Here is a 17,997-nt window from a genome sequence, read left to right on the forward strand (position 1 = left end):
TCTTCTCAGTCCCCTTAAACTTAGGCAGTCTGTGTTAAGACTAGATCTGTCTTAACCAAGAATCAGTGGTCCATTTATTCATAATCCTCCAAAAAGTATATGCACCAGACACTGATACTAGGCATTTTATCCAGGAAGTTCATCTAACGTGAGAAGCAGGTTTAAATCCTTTAGTTCTATCAGGACCCCAGTTCTCTAGGAACTGATCAGAGGCTAAATTCTCAAGGACCCCAAAGTTGCTCAAAGCTTCCTCTAGAGCAGTGGTTCTCAAATGCTGGTGTGCATCAGTCTCCTGAGTGTCCATAAAGAACACAAGAGGCCCAAGGTCATGAAAGTAGTACAGGCCTGGCTTCCATAGTTTTACCAAGCGTTCCAGGTGATTCTAACACCCAGCAGAGTTTGAGCTCTCTCCCTGCAACACTCAAGTGAGTAAAAATGAAAATGATATTATAAACCTATGTCACCTAGATCATGAAGGCCTCTGGCTTAACATCTAAAACAAGTAAAAAGGAAGATCTAAGGAGATCTGTTTGCTACTTTCAGCAAAACTGAATAATTTTACTCTTACTAAAAAGTGAATAAATTGAAAAATCCATTATGGAGTCTCATTTTTAAAAGTGTGAAACATAAATGGGAGAAATTAACAACAAGGCAAAGTATAACTTAAGTGTATGCTATTGTCAAATATTGATTCCAAGTAACAGAAAAGAAAATTTTGGACAACTTATATAATATCCAACCAATAAGAAACAAACAAAAAGGTGTCAAAGTTAAAATTAGCAAACAGTGTTATTGCCACTGTGAGGCACAACAGAGAAACAAAGACTGGATTTACTCACTCACTTGAAACAACTAAAAAAACCTAACAGAATAAATGAAACAGCTCTCAAGACACTGGACATCAAGAAACAAAAAACAGTGTCCCTGAGGGATGGGAAACAAGATGAGCCTATGATTGCTCTCAGCTTATTGTCAGGAGAAGGCTTCCCAGGCCTGGTGCAGAGAACTCAAATGGGGCCCAGGATCTCCCGTGAGATGAGGCGATGAAGCTGGGAGTCTGGGGAGGTCAGAGTTTATAAAACATGACACCTAAGAACAGGTGGCCATAAAGAGAAAGAACTCCAGAGATTTACCAAGCAGCCCCCTTGCTTATTCATATGAGCTTTGATCAATTTTTATGTGTGAGGAAATTGCCACAGGCCAGGGCAAGTATCACCCAAAAGAATTAAAAGGAACAATTTCAGAGCTCACACATGCCGGAAATAGTGCCTGTTCCCCACCAGCCAGACTAAAACAAAAAAAAAAAACCCTCAAAATTCATAGGGCATTGGGAAGAGTAAACAAATGGCTTTACTTCAATAATCACATAAAATTAGTCCTAGAACAAAATGCTGCTCTGTCCTAACAAAGCTTAACAGCAAGACCAAAAAGGAACAAATTGTTCTAACTTAATCACACAACAGAAGAAAACTCAAGAATATCTTTAGGAATATAAAAATATCCACTGCCCAACAAGGTAAGCTTTACAATACCTGGCAGCCAATCAAAAGTTGGCAGGCTTGCAAAGGAGGAGGGGAATACAACTCATAATGATAAGAAAAATCAGTCAAAATTGACCTAGTAATGACACAGATAACAGAATTAGTAAATGAGGACAGACAATGAAACAACAATACTTGTAACCCATGTGTTCAATGTAGAGGGAGGACTGAGCATGTCAGACATACAAAATACAAAATATGAAACTGTATGTATAGATGCAAAATAGATACAGGTCAAAAAATGCATACACATATTGTTAAAGGAATCAAAAATTTAAATGGGTAGTAGATTTATAAATGAATTGATTCCCTTTTAAAAAGGAAAAAAGAATGAAACAAAAAAAATAGCATTATACCACTGCCTACTTGGCTGTAGATTATCAAATTTGAAAGTTTTAAAAGGGCCATGTATAAGGTTAACAGACAGTAAATAGTTTTAGCTGGAACCCACCAGAATAAACAAAAATGTTTATACTAATTCTATTGGCAGCAATAAGAATCAAGTGTCTTAAAACAGCTACTACCCTTCAAAGTGTGTCACTCCCATAACCACACTCAATGTCGTGGCATTGGGCTTATGTAGGGATGGATCATAATGAAGTGTCCTTCATCCCTCTCTTTCCTCAGAACTAGATATCAGTAGGACAAAGAGTTCCCTGGTCAGAAATACTAACAACCTAATATTAATAGATCATTAAGTAACACTTTAGATTATTAACTAATTTCAGTAAAACAGACCACACAATATGCACAATATGATTTTATACAGAAAAAGTTAAAGTTCTAAAGTTATAAAGGATCAAAATTTAGTTCTAAAAATAAGTTCTACCTTTAAGGTTTTGTAGGCACTGCTCATAGTGGTTACACGGTGGTTGGAATGATTACCACCCAACTTACAGAGATGACAAACTGGCCTCCTACATAATTCACAGTACATATTTATTCTCTCCGTTTCATGTTCTGGGCACATTAAAATCTATTGAATAAAGAATAAAAGTGGGATTAAGGGTCTTCATAGCTTACATGGCACTCAAAAGATTTCAAGTAATTGGATAAAGTCCCAAAACACAAAGATTTGCTTTATGATATCACTAAATAAAGCCATTTAAAGTAATGAAAGTGTAAAAAGAAATAAAAGCATTTGGTACATTACATGAGAATTCTCTACATTAGAATTACTGTTTTTCAATTTGAGGGTTCAAATGGTCAATTAATTATGTGTTATTTCCTCTAAACTTGGTGATAAGAAGGGAAAAATTTACTTCCTATAAGACTTAAGTGAAATGCTTAAACAAGCTAGAAAGGTCCACTGATCATAATGACTACGTAAATTCTTAATGATCATGATCAATATTTTTTAAGGTATCATAACAAATAACTTATGAGGACCCATAGCCTCATTATCCTCACAAGAAATCTGTTACTAAGAGAGTCTTGGAACACTTTATAAGCTTCCAGATGTTTGCTTTTACATATTGATTGCACGCACATTGACCAAATTTAGAACTGTGTTCTCCTGATTTAAGTTTCTACCTTTTTGTTTACTCTGTAAACTATCATCATAGTTACACTGAATTTTTACATAATATAGCTGTTTTCATTTGGAAAAGAAGGAGGATTCTTTTAAACTAGTGTGTTAATGGAAATCAAAAAGCTGCCCATTACTCCAAAAGATTAGATTTTAAGCAACTACAACTGGTCTGATAACTTAGAAATTTTTTTTTAATTCCATTATAAAAAGTCCTAATACCAATGTGTAGCTCCAGGAGAAAAACTGGAAAAGATTTCAAATTTCTAAGCATGTCCAGGTTCCTACATTCTCAAAGCCATTACATTTAAAATAGAATATAAAGTCAGGCTTTCTGCAAGGAATGCAAGAACTCAAAATTATAAGGCAAATATTCTATAGGATGAGACACCTCTTTAGAATTTGACTATAGTGAATTACACTATTCACTATTTTGTTTCATCTATAACTTCATTCATTCATAAAGTTCTTCTGTACGTTACTATAGAAATTACCCAGAATATTTAAGAAATGCAAATTCCACTTCAAATACTATATAACCATTATATCATAAGCTTCAGACTATTAGGCTGTAGTTACTCTTATTTATTCATAATACAATTTTAGGTAACCAAAAATGTCAGAATGTTTCCCAATCACATCTTTTAGACAATTATGGATTTATCATATTAAAGCACAAAAGCTTTTTAACTTTAACCATTTCAATCTTAGAGAGTATATCTGACATCACCTTTCCTCTCTTACTCAGTTATCATTACAAACATTCATATATTGTATTGTATCACAATGTATTGTAATAGAGTGAACCATAATATTGCCTTCTAAGCTCTGGAGATGTTTAGCAACATACTAAATAACTCCAACTACTAGGCCTTCATTTCTTGTTCCAGCTTTTAAAGTTATTGCCCTTCTTACTGTCAGGTTCTAGACTTGTTACAATTTATCTTATCATATTAAGTTTAATACTCTAACTTAATAGAAACTTCACTTACCTTGGGTCTAAAATTCGTAGTTGGGCCCACATACTCATGCTGCGCTTTTACAGTACCCCAAGGATGATAAATTTTGAAGCATTCATTGCAGTAGCTTGCACTACAGTCCATGCAACTTTTTGTGGATTCTTGAGGTGGTGGTTTACAAAGGTCACACATAATGGCTGTGGCTGCCCTCGCTGCCTGACGATACCTTTCAACAATAGTTTCCAAAGTGAAATTTCGAAACAGACCGTTGATTCCCCGTTCTCCAAGATCCACATCATGTTCACAGCCAGGACAAGGAAAAGTAGTTGTCCTAGGGGTCAATGAATTGCGCTTCCAGCCTGTGTAATTAGTTAAGTCCTTGTTTAGTTACATCAGTAGGAAAATGGATAGAATGAAAACTAAGGAGTCATGTTTTGGAAAGATACATATCTACAAATATATTGCAAAAACATAATACTCAAAGTGGCTCCATATAAATCAATTTATGTACTGAAAATGCTTTTTTTAAAATGGCTTTTCCTTGGCATACAAAAGATAAGCCCAAGTTATTAAACAGTGATCAAATCAAAAAGGAATGAAATTATTCTATAATAAATCCCATATAAAAACCATATTAAATCAAACAGATATGTGGACAAAACATATAATACAATACTACACAGGGTCAAGATCTTTTGAAATTATACAATTAACACTTATAGATAATTTCATATATCATTCCCAAAGGAATTTGGCTTGCATTTAAATGAACACAGCCTTGGCTCATTGATAGGAACTGAGTTTATACATAAAAGAGCAAGAGTCCTTAACCCAGCCAGGGTCCATTGACTGACTCCAGGAAGATTCAAATAGTTTGGTAAACTATTTGAAATTATATGCAAAATTTTGCATGTATGTATCCACACATATTTTCTGGTTAAACAACCCATAGCTTTTATCAGGTTCTCAAAAGAATATGTGACCACAAAACTGTTAAGAACCACCGCAAGAGAGGGTATCCCACTGTAGTATTGTTTTATCTAGAAAATTCAGTAGGCAAAATCATTAGTTAATTGAGTGCAATCTATAAAAGAGTAAAAAGCTCATTCATAGATCTAGAATCTAGTGACTTTAAGAGGAACCAACCATTTAATATCTTCTTACGACCTGAAAAAAAGAATCATTAAGATTATTTAATTCAGTAAGCCAGAAGATACACCAAAAAAATTACAGATAACTTTACAATATATAAATAATACAATGCATGACCTTAAACATCACACTCTTCTTCAGTATTATCCTGATTTTAACAAATCAAGAAACCAAGGCATGACAGTCCTTACCCACAGGTTCACAAGAATCTGGGGTGGTCTGTTTAACACAGGTGTATGCCTATCATGTTCCCTCCTCTTCTGTATAAATTTGAGTACGTAGCCTTGGTTGCCCACAAAATAACTTCCTAAATATAAACACAAACTTTTTAACCTACAGCCTTCTTTCATACTACTATGTAACCAGTACCAAAAGTGAATGGTTAAACTTAGTATACGACATTTAGAAAAGGTCTCTAAACAGCTATATTAATATTGCCTTGGCAACATTACTATCATCACTGAAGACTGTCTTAAAAGATGTCTGGCATATCACTACATAAATCACTACAGGTAAAATTTAGTGATCAGCCCACGATATTATTCATTTGAAGAGACTTTACACCATGCAAAATGGCATTAGGCCCCCAAAGCTACTTATGCAACAAACATGCAGCTGCACTATTTTAAATTTTAAATATTTTCAAAATATTTAAAGATATTTTTAACCTTCACATTTTAAAATATACCCAAAAAAGCATACAAATAAAGCTGCCCCATAAAAACTTGAAAATCCTACATAAAATATACTCTTGTAATAATTCTAAAAACATGCAATACAGTACAAGATATTTCACAGCACAGCAGGCACATAATAAAGTAAGCAGCAGGGCTACTTTTAAAACACATGCCAATGAAAATTTTGTTTAGTGAAAAAACAAGCCAAATAATTCTGGAAGTGATATAGTACAGTGGTCAAGTTTAAACAAATGGAAATTCATATTTACTTGCATGCTTCCACACATGAACTAGGTGATAGAAATTTAAATGGATAACTAATCTCAACAGTCAATGTTTTTAAAAAAATGAATTATTGGTTTTATGAATAGAAGATTGTGATCAATTAAGTAATGGGGAAAAACAAAAGTAAATTATGCCAGTAAAATCACACTTTAACACTATACACTGGTGACACCCAGATTTTGGCCTCATGTTCAGAAATTTCAGAAAAAAAGTTTTATCCCTTTTCTGTAAACCTCTTTTAACTTGTCTTTATAATAAAAAAAAAAAAACAAGGTGTAAAGCATCACACTGAACTCCTTATATCAGACAAAATATTAAATCAATATATCTGCTAAAGAGCTTTTATTTCATCTGTCTTAACTTCTACCATTGTTTTCATAAAAACAATCAACAGAATATATATTCAGGGCAATAAAGAAAACAGGACAGATCTAAGGATACTCTGGGAAGTAAGCTGGATGGAAAAAAATCAAGACGGTAGAATTAAGAATAAAACATAACAGAATCAATCTTTCTCTATAACTCTGCTAATATAGTAAACATTAGCCAAACGTGGCTATTTAAATTTAATTAAAATTTAATTTAAAATTCATTTCCTTAGTTGTAGTACCCACATTTAAAATTCTCAAGAGCCACATATGGCTAGTGGCTACCATCTTGTATGGTGCAGGGTCAAACATTTCTATGATTATAGAAAGGTCTATGGGACAGTACTACCCAGTAGCATGATATAATGGGGAAAAAAAGTAATGATGTCTTAGAAAGGTAAAGAAGCAATATAGGCCAAGCAATGCAATTTTCTATGTCAAACTCCATTTGCGGGGTCAATAATAGTTGCTAATTATCTGAACACTGCCACCTCACAGAATCAATTCTTTCCCCCATACCTTTAACTTCAAAGACAGATTAAACTCGTTAAGCATAAACCATGACACAATTATAAAATGAAGACGCCAAAAAAATTTCAAACTCGTTTATAGCAAATCCCCCCCAAAAAGTCAGCTTTCCATCATATGTTTTACCGTTTAAATGATCAAAGAGAATAATAAAGTATTTCAAAACAAAGAGAGTCAATTCATAACAGGTTCCAAACCTGTGCCAGCTGCAACTTCTCCCATATCCTGGCTGCAAACAACTTCCCCACTGTTACCACCTGGACACGTTAAGTAGACTATTTCTCCTCATGCTGGACCCTCATGTTGGGCTTCCTGGTGTTGTGCATTGGGCTGATGCCTTATGCTTCCACCTTAATGCTTCCACATTCTGACCATCTGATGCCTATGAGTTACATTTACCCTTTGAGTATTAGCATTTTCAAACTGCAAAAACTTTTTCTCGACTACCCTCTGAATCAAAAGTAGGTAACAAGGTAATTTTTTAAGCAAACTGTTCCTATCTTTCCTCCTAATTATTAAATTTCAACACTTAAAATTCTCAGGGACTCACTAAAGCCTGTAAGAGAATGGATTACATGTGGCTTCTAGAAGTGGCTGTAAGATTTTAAAATCGAGGCATGTAGAAGAAGGTGAGGAAACCAGAAAAGGGATACATTTCAGGTGTTTATTTTCTCCACTAAAATTTAAGGTATCACCAGCATTCCTGAAAAAAAGTAGCCAATTTTACTTTAAAGGTCAACTGGAGTAAAAAAAAAAAATTATTTTAATAAAATGGGTTGGCCCACCTTTCACACAAAAGCAATGTACATTATTTACCCACAAGTGAGACCTGACTGTTAAAACTCTGATCCCAAATACCTTAAAATAAAAACAAAAAAATACACCATATGCACAAACAAGCAAAGATTATGGTATTAACTACAAAAATTATCAATACCTTTAAGTAAATTTTTAAATACAGAAGAAAGTACTGGCTTATTTAACCTCCCAAAGGGTAATATGGCTGTTAACGTAAGCTTTGTTCCACTAAGTAAACGTAAAGCATTTTTAAGGTAACATTAAAAAAAAACAAGGGGATGTCATTTTCTTTAAAAATATCCCATCATGGATATGTGTGTGTGTGTGTGTATACATGGCAAAATGCAAGCACTAATAATCAGAGCTCCATTTTAAAACATCAGAAATTGCTTGGAAATTTAGTCCTGTTGACCTTTAAGTCATGCCAGCCAAATTTGTTCACTTTCTACATGATTTTGAAGACTTGACCACTGATGTTTATTTTTAAAAAAACTTTATCTATATAAAGTTATTTGATTTAAATCTAACACTATACTGCCTGCGGCCACACAAGCAATAAAGCATTTTCTACCTCTCCACCCCAAAGATCTCCGTTGTGATGCTGTGAACAATGAACAGAAAGCTGGATTTAGAATTTAATTTCAAAGAGAAGATTCACAACCTGTTAACAAAAGATAAAGCAGTAACTGCGTCCTACACATAATACAATTATTGAATTAACAGTAAAAAAAAAAAGGTTTTTCCTGGTACACATGGTATTTATATAAAGCCACCAATGTAAAACAGTCATCAAGCTTATCCTCTCACAGTTCAGAATTAATCACTGTTGGTGCATCACTTAAGAGACCTATACTTTATCCTATAGATTTGTATTTTTAAACAATCATACTTCTGGAAACTGTTGAATATATAAAGTAAAAATCAAGCATCTTTTTTTTGGTTTTTTTAAGTGATCTAAATCAACACAGTAAGTAAACATTACTAACAATGATTGTATCTTAATGACAACAGGTAATACAGAATGGGAGAAAAGCTTGTATATATATGACCAAAAGTGAACAGTTACATAGCTCTTTTATTTTTACACAATTTAACATGCTAGTGTTATACACACAAATCTTACTCTCCTTTCAAGGCATCCTTCTATTTTAAAATCTGTCAAATGACCCACGCAATGCTATTTGAAAGGAATATGTGTGAAAGTGTAAGCCACATACGTCATTTTACATTTTCCAGTAGCCACAAAAAAGTAAAAATAAGTGAAATTAATTTTAGTAATACATATTTAACACAATATATCCAAAAACTATCATTTTAAAATATAATATAAAATTATTAGAGATATTTTATATTCACTTTTTCACTCTAAGAGGTACAAGTGCATATCTCAATTCAGACTAATGTGTTTCAAGCACTCAACAGCCATATGTGGCTAGTGTACTGGACAGATCTGGAATTTTTGCTGTGAAGATACCCAGAGTGCTACTACTCTTCCACAAGGCAGCCATCATATTCTGCAGTCATCCCTTCACCAAGTTAAATATTCTTATTTCCTATAATTGATCTCCACAGAGAAGCTTTCTAACTTGCCCCCCATTGAGGACATAATACAGCTTAACAGGGTTCTTCCTAAAGAAGAGGGAGGAACATCTCGGTAAATCTATTTCTGATCTCTTGTTCTGGAAAAAATGCCATCATTGATAAATATAAGCCATCATGGCATGCTCTGTACAAATCTTATAGCAAACGTTTGTCATTCAACATCCACTCAACACATATTTATTAAACATCTACCAACTACTGTGCTAGGTAAGTTCCTGAAAACAGAAACAGTTAACTATTTTTCATCTATATTTCATTCATACTTTATATCGATCACAAAAAAACTAACCAAATCTTAAGATTCAAAGCCTATATAAAACACAGAATTTCATGAAATACACATGTGACCTCAATCTAATGATCAGTAGAAATACTAGTATTTAACTAGAATTTTATTTAATGGTCTGTGCTGAATATTAATATACAAAAACTGAATCTTGTTGGTCAATCAAGCCAGGGTCCCTAATTATCCAATGAGGATCTACCAACAGAATATGAATTTTTATCTGGTAGAATGATTTCAAGCTATCACTGTCTTTCCTCCCCTCCTCAGCATGCCAGTTTCCGAACAGGGACGAAAACATAAAAGTGATGACTTCGCAAAGAGCATGACCCTCTCCAACCTCATACATCCTGCACTCCCGCAGTTACCTAATGCTCCCTTTTTTGTATATACGTATAATTTTTATGTGTGTAAAATATCCTCCAAGGAATTGGTGATTACCATTTTTTAAAAAATCATGTTTTTAAAATACCATAATACCACTCTTAGAATAAATCTCCTCTTATCCACTCTCTGATGGAGCACATAGACACAAATATTGCTCAAGGAGACTCCATATCCCAGCATGGACCAAAAAAGATGACATTCTCTAAAATGCAAATGAGGAGAAAAAGATTCTTCTCTGACTTAAAAAAAAAGGGTTTTTTTTACAGTATTAAAAAGTTACTCCTATACTAAGGAGGGAGAAATGGACAGAGTGGACAAAAGGATTAAACTGAAAACCTCAAAGCCCAAACTGGGCAGAGCGGAAGCCCTGAAGTCTGGTGCTCACGGCCGCTCGAGGACTCTCCTCCATAGGAAGGAAGTGCTGAACATGATGCTGTGGTATTTCTACCCAAACCTCTGCCTCCCCTTGACCCTTACTGCTGATTTTGGCCCTTAACTTCCCAGTGGCCCTGTTCCCAATGATTTTAAATTAATTTTGATCTACATTAATTCTGCAATAGATGTTCAGAAGAAAGAAACATCATCCCAAGAGGAAAAAATTTAAACACCGGCTATATAATAATAGTATAGGACTTCCCTGGTGCCGCAGTGGTTAAGAATCCGCCTGCCAATGCAGGGGACACGGGTTCGAGCCCTGGTCTGGGAAGATCTCACATGCCACAGAAGCAACTAAGCCTGTGTGCCACAACTACTGAGCCAGCGCTCTAGAGCCCGTGAGCCACAACTACTGAGCTTGCGCACCATAACTACTGAAGTCCGTGTGCCTAGAGCCCAAGCTCCACAACGAGAAGCCACCGCAATGAGAAGCCCACGCACTGCAATGAAGAGTAGCCCCCACTCACTGCAAATAGAGAAAGCCCGCGCGCAGCAATGAAGACCCGACGCAGCCAAAAATAAATAAATTCATTTTTAAAAAAATAAATAAATTTATTTTTAAAAAAATAAATTTATTTCTAAAAGTAAATAAATTTATTTTAAAAAATAAATAAATTTATTTTTAAAAATAAACAAATTTATTTTTAAAAAATAAATAAATAATGGTATAGTACATGTGCTATACATCTAATTAGATCTACTTCTACATACTACTACAGAATTCCACTACTGTTTAGCTGATGTTCAAAATTCTTATTTTAAAATTTGGATTAAAAAATGGCTGAAGAATAAAATGGAATAAAATGATACCAAATAACATTCCTCTAAAAAGTCTTCTAGAACTGGGCATTACGTAGTCTCATCCCTTAATTCTGCATATTTATTTACCTATTACCATACATAGATGGTTCCCTAGTAAGTACTTCAGTAGTCCATTATTTCATTCCTCATATAAAGGACTTCACAGGGTCAGAACACCCCCTAAAATACAGGCACAGTTAATAATGGGTTTAATACAAAATTCGTGTTCAATATCCAATATCCATTTTAAATGCATACCAAAAGACAATAAAAGTTCATTTTGACGTTTTAAAAGTTCATTTTAAAAGAGAGAGGGATTCTTTTCTAACTATAGTTTTAACTTATTCACCTGGAATGATTAACCCCCAAAACAACGAAAATAATTTCCCTTCCACAATTATCACTGAACATATAACCAAACTCCACCACCCCAGGTTCTACCACATACCTGGTCTGCTAATTCTGTCAATTTTATCCATACTAGGGGAAGGAAGCCGAAGTCGAGGACTGCTCTGATTGGAGGTGTCTGATCCCACGTCATTGAATGAATCATCAAGCATCAGTAAGAGTTCTTTTACACATTTATGACAGATACTATGTTGACAAGGGAGAATCAATGGGTGGGTAAACAGCTCCTTGCATGCCGGGCAAATGAGCTCTCTTTCGATATTCTTAATGGTAACCTTAAGTTGAGAAAAAGAAATCAGAATCAAAGCCTTTTAGTGTGTAAATACATTAACATGCTTATACCTCTTGTATAAGTACATGTGTTTACCTTTCAAAAAAGAATTAAACAGATTTTTTTAAAGTCTGAAGTTTCGTTTTGGCTATGAAAGTCTATACCATTAATTATGTCCCCCTCATCATCCAATGCCTAGTGGTGAAGGGACATGAAATGGTTAAAGAAAAAAAAAAAGAGAAAACCGGAAGTATGAGAAAAATTAGCATAAAGTATTAGGGGACCATAATATTTCATCAATAATTATTAAGTTATTCAAATCATTATTAATTAACTGATTTAGGAATTCAATGAAATCCTGAAAGTAGATTACTGCAATAAAAATTAAGTATATAGCACTAAGAATAGGATTATTTCTATTTAGCACATTAGCTCTGTAACTGGCAAGTAACAAGAGCTGGTAAAAACTGGGTTAGCCATTATGTTCATGGAACTCTACTTGAAATCTATTTACAAGCTGAATTATCAGCAACTTTCTACATTAAATGTGACCATTTTCCATGTGCTGCAACTGTAATGTAGGTAAGAGGTTCTCAGGCTGCATATCAAAGCAGTTATCTTAAAAGCACTTTATGAATACTAAAAGGGTATAGGGGATTAGAAGGAACCATTATAAGCGCTCTCTCGATACTACAGGCTTGCAATATTTTCAGTGAGAAACATTTAGACTCATCACAACTAAAAAGGTCTGATGACCTCATACCAGTTTTCCCATCCTTTGCCTGTGTAGTTTTTCCCCACGGACCCCAAACTTCAGGTGCTATGAATCTATATTTAGCATTCCTGCAATTTTAATGATGGTATAATTTTAAAGTACTCGTAACCCCGTACAATCATTTCAACTACTGGAAACACACAGAAAATTAAAACTGAATTAATTCACTTGTTTTAGTTAAATAAAAATGCATGCGAGTATTCCCCTTAAAACGACACCAAGTGCTTTAATAATCCCTGACAATAGCACTTCAGCCAACTGGCTTTATCACTGTCAATGGGTCTTGCGATGCAGCGTTTCTTGATGCATCACACAAATGTTTAAAAAAAGCCCACATCACGTCATAGTTTTAGTAAATTTGGAGGATATCCACACCTCACAATTCACATCAAAGAATACAGAATATTCATATCCTCTCTCATTTCGTAAAGAATTTGACATCTGATTCAAAAGGAAATTATTGTCCTGAACGTTCAAAACAGGCTCTCACGCCCCATTTTATGAGAGGTTTACTTCCCACTGAAAGATCTAAAATCATTTCCACTTTTCTTGTACACAGAGCAGTGCATAAGCTTTCTAATCACAATGGATATAAAGCAATTCTTACGCAAAAGAAAAATTTAGTGCTCATTTTACATTCACTGAGAGGAAACAATCTGATTAAGAGAAATGTGATGTGCTGGCTCCCCCAATTAAGCTATTTCAAAATAAATGAGGTTCGACGGGAAACTAGCAAGTTGGAAAGAATTGCATATCCGACCCCTTGAAACAAAAACACTTGTACCCCGACAGCTGCTGGAGTAAGCCCGCCTCCCGAGAGCAGGCAAAAGCGGGGAGGAGCCATTGCTCGAGGCGACTGCGGGCCCGAGGGTCCGAGGGGGACTGGAGAGCCGGCGCCACCGCGCTCCCAGACAAAGGAAGGCGGGACACGCGCGGGACACGCGCCCCGGGCCTTGACGGGCACCCGACTCCCTAAAGCGAATTAATTCTACAATCTGAATACCATTAAAGAGCCCCGCCCAAACTCCCCGAGGTTCTCAGGTGAGCCATCACCGCACAGGAGTGGCGCACTCTTCCGGGTCCCGGTGACCCCGAGTCCGACCGTCCCCACTGAGGGGCAGAAAGGAGGTGCCCCGGGCTGCGGAACCCTGCCCGGGGCGGGAAAGGCGAAGAGGAAGCGGGGCCACCACACGTCCGCCCTCGCTCCTCCGAGGGGAGAGGGTCCCTCACGGCTCAGGGCAGAGGGGAAAGAGAAACCCAGGGGACCCGGCGCGCCGCCACCGAGGCGTTAGGCGGCCGTCCCTCTCCCACACTCACCAGCGAGTCTGAACCATCCCCCTCCATGGTAGCCTTCTGCCAGGTGTCATCAACCGCAGGATCCAAACAGGCAGACGGGCGGCCCCTGGCTGGGTCTGGTGGGCGGGTCCCTGTGGCTGCCGTGGAACCTCGGTTCGGAGCCGGAGGGCGAGCTGGTCAGCCAGACCCGACCAGCGGACCGACGCGGCGAGGAGGCCAGGGCGGGCGAAAGCAAAGACGCGGAGAGCTGAGCTTTGCTCCCTGCGATGGCCCCGTGAATCCCGCCCTGCATCCGGCTGCAGCGGCAGCTCCTGCGGCCTGCGGCTGGGCGGGCAGCCACGCGGAGACCAAGGCCAGGGAGCCGCGGAGGGCGGGGCCTGGGCGGGGCGGCGCCGTCGCCCGGGCAACAGCGCCCACCGCACAAAGGAGGAGGGGCCGCGGGCGGGTGGGAGACCCAGCGGCGGAGCAGCAGGCGGGGGTGTGGCAGTCGGCGGGGTTCCAGCTAGCTCCGCCACCGCCTTTGACCCTTCCCCGCCGCTCCATACTGCCGCCCGAGCCTCCACCTTCGCCCCCTGCCGGGTAGGAAGCCTCGGAGGGTCGGAAGTGAGGGCGGGGAAGGGGCGGTGGAGGCCGAGGGCCGAGCCGGGGCGGGGCCGCGGTGGAGCGGTCCGGCGGTGCTGCCCCTGAACTACTGCCCTGGCCACTGCTCCGCGCCGACCCTCTGCTCTTCATTTTGCTTTCCGTGCGCTTTGCTAAAGCGCGGACTAACCATTCAGAGACAAGCTCCATTTCCTGACTCTAGCCGGGGCGGCGGGGCGAGGGCTGGCCCAGGCCGCCTTCCCGTGCCGTCGCACCCGGCACACAAGAGTCGCGCGCGGGGGAGGCGACCAGGGCGAGACCCGGCTCACCCCACCCCAACCGGGGCCGGGGGTTTCCCCTAGAGGGTCCCTGTCCCCGCCCCGCTCTCCTCCTTCTCTTCCGGCCCCATTCGTAGCGTGAACTTCACATTCCCTGACTGGTCACCAGCCACTCGTTGTCTGCTTCTGCTTTTACACACCAGGGCGCCGCGCTGCCAAGCACGGCACGTTCTTGCCAAGTGGCGCGGGGACAAGCCGCAGCGTAGGGGTCCCTCTCCCGGGTACTGGCCGGGAATTAGAGGCGGCAGCCCCCTGCCCCGCCTGGTGTTGCGTCCCGCCGCCGCCGCCGCCGCCGCCGCGCGGTTCCCACCCCCGGGCACAGAGGGTGCGGGGAAATCGGGACAGCTGGTTGGTCTTTAACGGCTCCGGCACCCACGCACCCAGGCGGTGGGCGCCCGCCCTGTGTTCAGGCACCGCTTTTCCAGCTCGGAGACTAGCCGCGTCAAATTCACCTGCTGCGGTTCAAGCGCGTTTCTTCCAGATTTCAAGGCAAACCGAAAACACATTAACGTGGGGTTGTTGGAAGCCGTATTGTTAGATCACGCCACCGCCCTCCCAGCTGGCTAAATAATTCCATCTCTTATGTATAGACTGAGAAAACAGAAGCTCTAAGCAGCTGGGCGAAGGGACCACAGAGCTGTAGCGCGGCATCCCGTTTAGGTTTTGACACGCTTCCCACTTTTATTTCCCATTTGGGACAAGTCTCTGTCTGTGGCAAGTTCCGCCGTCTTCCCACAGCTCTGTCAGCAGTAATAGCCTCTTCTCCAGCCGACAATTAAATAACGCTGTGGCAGTGTAGAATTAACAACAGCAAGGGACCGTAGCAATTGTCTTTAATGGAATACCCTCAATTTACAGATGAGGTGCAGAGAGGATGAACACCTTGCCAAATAATGACTGGACTGTTCTGATCCAGATTAATGCCCGCTGCGTGGCCGAACATGCTGGAGTTGAGGCTGCTTCCTCCCCACGGGTTCTGAAGCGTCCTAATCAGAAGGGAACTGAGGAAGATAACAAATGCGTGTGTAATTTAGTTACCTATATGATGTCCTACACCATGTTCCCATATAGATTTTAAAAGGCTCGACCATTAAAAAGCATTATAAGTCGGTTTCTGTTTTTAATTCTGGTCTTTGGGTTCAACAATACCCCTTTGGCTGTAATCTCACATCAGCACACTTGAATAGCGCTTTGGTCTGAAACTAACGAAAGTACAGAGTATAAGAGATTAGAAGGTTTCATAAACATGAACTAAAGAAAAAAACTGTATAGACAATACTTGCCTGAAAATAAATTTGAAAGCCCTTCCATTATGCAAATCAAATGACAATGAGTTATTTTCCACCTGATTCTCAAAGTTCAAAAAATATGTTAATACACTTGGTAAGAATGTGGGAAAGTAGACACTTTCAAACTTTTTTGTAACAGTGTAGATTGGTCCAGCTTATTTGAAGGGAAATTTTGTAAAACCTATCAAAAAATTTCAGTGTTTCTACCTTTAACTAAACAATTCCACTTCTAGTAACTTTCCCACTGAAAGACTTGCATTGTACACTAAAACGTGTACAAAGATCTCAGGGGGACTTCATAGAAATTAAATATCAACCATCCATAATGTACATCCATGCCATGAAAAATATTTCAGCATTGCAGCAGTTAAAATGAATGCACTGATGAGAAAGGATTTCTAAAATAGTGTAAAACAAATACAAAACCATATGGATTCTGTATGTTGCCACTTTGGGAAAAAAAAAAAAGGTGAGACAGGCAGGCATATTGCTTACATAGGCAAATAAGTAAATAAAAGTAAGTCTGAAATGGAGCACAAAAATTGGTAACAGTGTTGTGGAGAAGTAAGGGGATGGAGTCGGGTGCAGAAGACACTTTCCACCCACATTGTATTGTATTATTTGCTCTTTAAAATATGTGTATGTTTTACTTCTAGAAACTTTTTAATGTAACTTAATCCATAAACTTTTAAATCCATATTTATTTAAACTATTTAACCCATATACTTTTAAAAGCAAAACGGTGGAGGGGGAATATTGGTAAGATAGCAAATATGAAAACCACCAGTCTAAATGACCACTCTCCCATTTGCCTAGTCATTTCTCCCCCCTTGGCTGCCATGCTTTGGGGCATCTCATCACTTTCTCTCAACATCCATCCATCTCAGCCTCCCAGTTATCAAAGATACCAAGAGCCTTCCCAGTTCCTCAACTTAAAATCTTGTGTGGTTTGGGTTTTTGTTTTTGTTTTTTTAATTCTTCTCTTTCCTTTCCCCGTACCTCTCTCTGACAGCCTTCAAATCCTCTTACAACAAGTCAAAATGAATCTAGTATAGTATGGAGGGCCTAGAATTACCATGCTTCTTCTCTGTAGACATTTGAAGGCGTTTATGTAGGAATGACATGAAAGATGTGTTTTGTTTTGTTTTTTAAATCATTATTCCCCCAATTTGTATTGCATATACCATCCCTTGGTGCCTGCCCCTCCCCAGTTTGGAGTATCCTAGCACCTTCTTTTCCAGTAGTTTCTTTTAAAACATGGGTCAAAATTCAACACAAGGAAGCCTCTTCCACATCTATCACCCCCTCCAGTCCACAGACCTTCAATACTCCTGCCTATATTATGATATCTTGTGCTTGGTGGTGTTGTGTAATTGCTCTTCTATCACAGGGGTGTGAGCTGTCTCAAATCTATCTGCTTCATGAAGTCCAAAAGGTCAATTTCTCCTCCTTCACCTGCCATCAACCACCACTCCCGAAACACACACACACACACACACACACACACACACACACACTATTCAGGTCTGGTAAAATAGACGTTCAATAAATGTTCATTACCTCACACTTAAAATATAAACCTGATACCCTTTAGTTTCTACACTATTCACTAAACTGACCTGCTCTCTTTCCACACTGACTCCTAATACCCAACAAGAGCTTAAATTCCTGGCCAAGTCAGGTCCTAATGACCCTGG

At 38.8% G+C, this 17,997-nt stretch overlaps 2 protein-coding genes across 7 annotated transcripts in view; one reads left to right on the plus strand and one right to left on the minus strand.

The window, feature by feature from the left end:
- Positions 1-17,997, minus strand: part of TRIM36 (tripartite motif containing 36) — a 46,633-nt gene that overhangs the window by 20,958 nt on the left and 7,678 nt on the right. The window contains exons 1-5 of one of the 6 annotated variants that reach the window (XM_082376659.1): positions 14,116-14,241; positions 11,793-12,027; positions 5,175-5,195; positions 4,062-4,387; positions 2,371-2,517 (exon numbers count right to left, since the gene is read on the minus strand). In XM_082376659.1, coding sequence (XP_082232785.1) covers positions 2,371-2,517; positions 4,062-4,387; positions 5,175-5,195; positions 11,793-12,027; positions 14,116-14,142 — 756 coding nt within the window. In that variant the 5' untranslated portion in view covers positions 14,143-14,241. Of the gene's footprint in view, positions 1-2,370; positions 2,518-4,061; positions 4,388-5,174; positions 5,196-8,386; positions 8,438-11,792; positions 12,028-14,115; positions 14,242-17,997 lie in introns of those variants that run through there. The other 5 variants (XM_082376664.1, XM_082376661.1, XM_082376662.1 and 2 more) reach the window with 5 other exon arrangements.
- On the plus strand, positions 14,140-16,121 carry LOC309622461 (uncharacterized protein). Its single transcript, XM_082378518.1, has 2 exons — positions 14,140-14,673; positions 15,870-16,121. Exons 1-2 carry the CDS (start codon positions 14,141-14,143, stop codon positions 15,871-15,873), a joined length of 537 nt encoding a protein of 178 aa, XP_082234644.1. The 5' UTR covers position 14,140; the 3' UTR covers positions 15,874-16,121.

Source organism: Balaenoptera borealis, assembly GCF_965194805.1.
Source record: "Balaenoptera borealis genome assembly, chromosome: 2".
In the NCBI taxonomy this organism is placed as follows: Eukaryota; Metazoa; Chordata; class Mammalia; order Artiodactyla; family Balaenopteridae; genus Balaenoptera; species Balaenoptera borealis.

Excerpts from the sequence above, each read along its gene's own strand:
- LOC309622461 (XM_082378518.1), top strand. The coding sequence starts at position 14,141 with ATGGTAGCCTTCTGCCAGGTGTCATCAACCGCAGGATCCAAACAGGCA.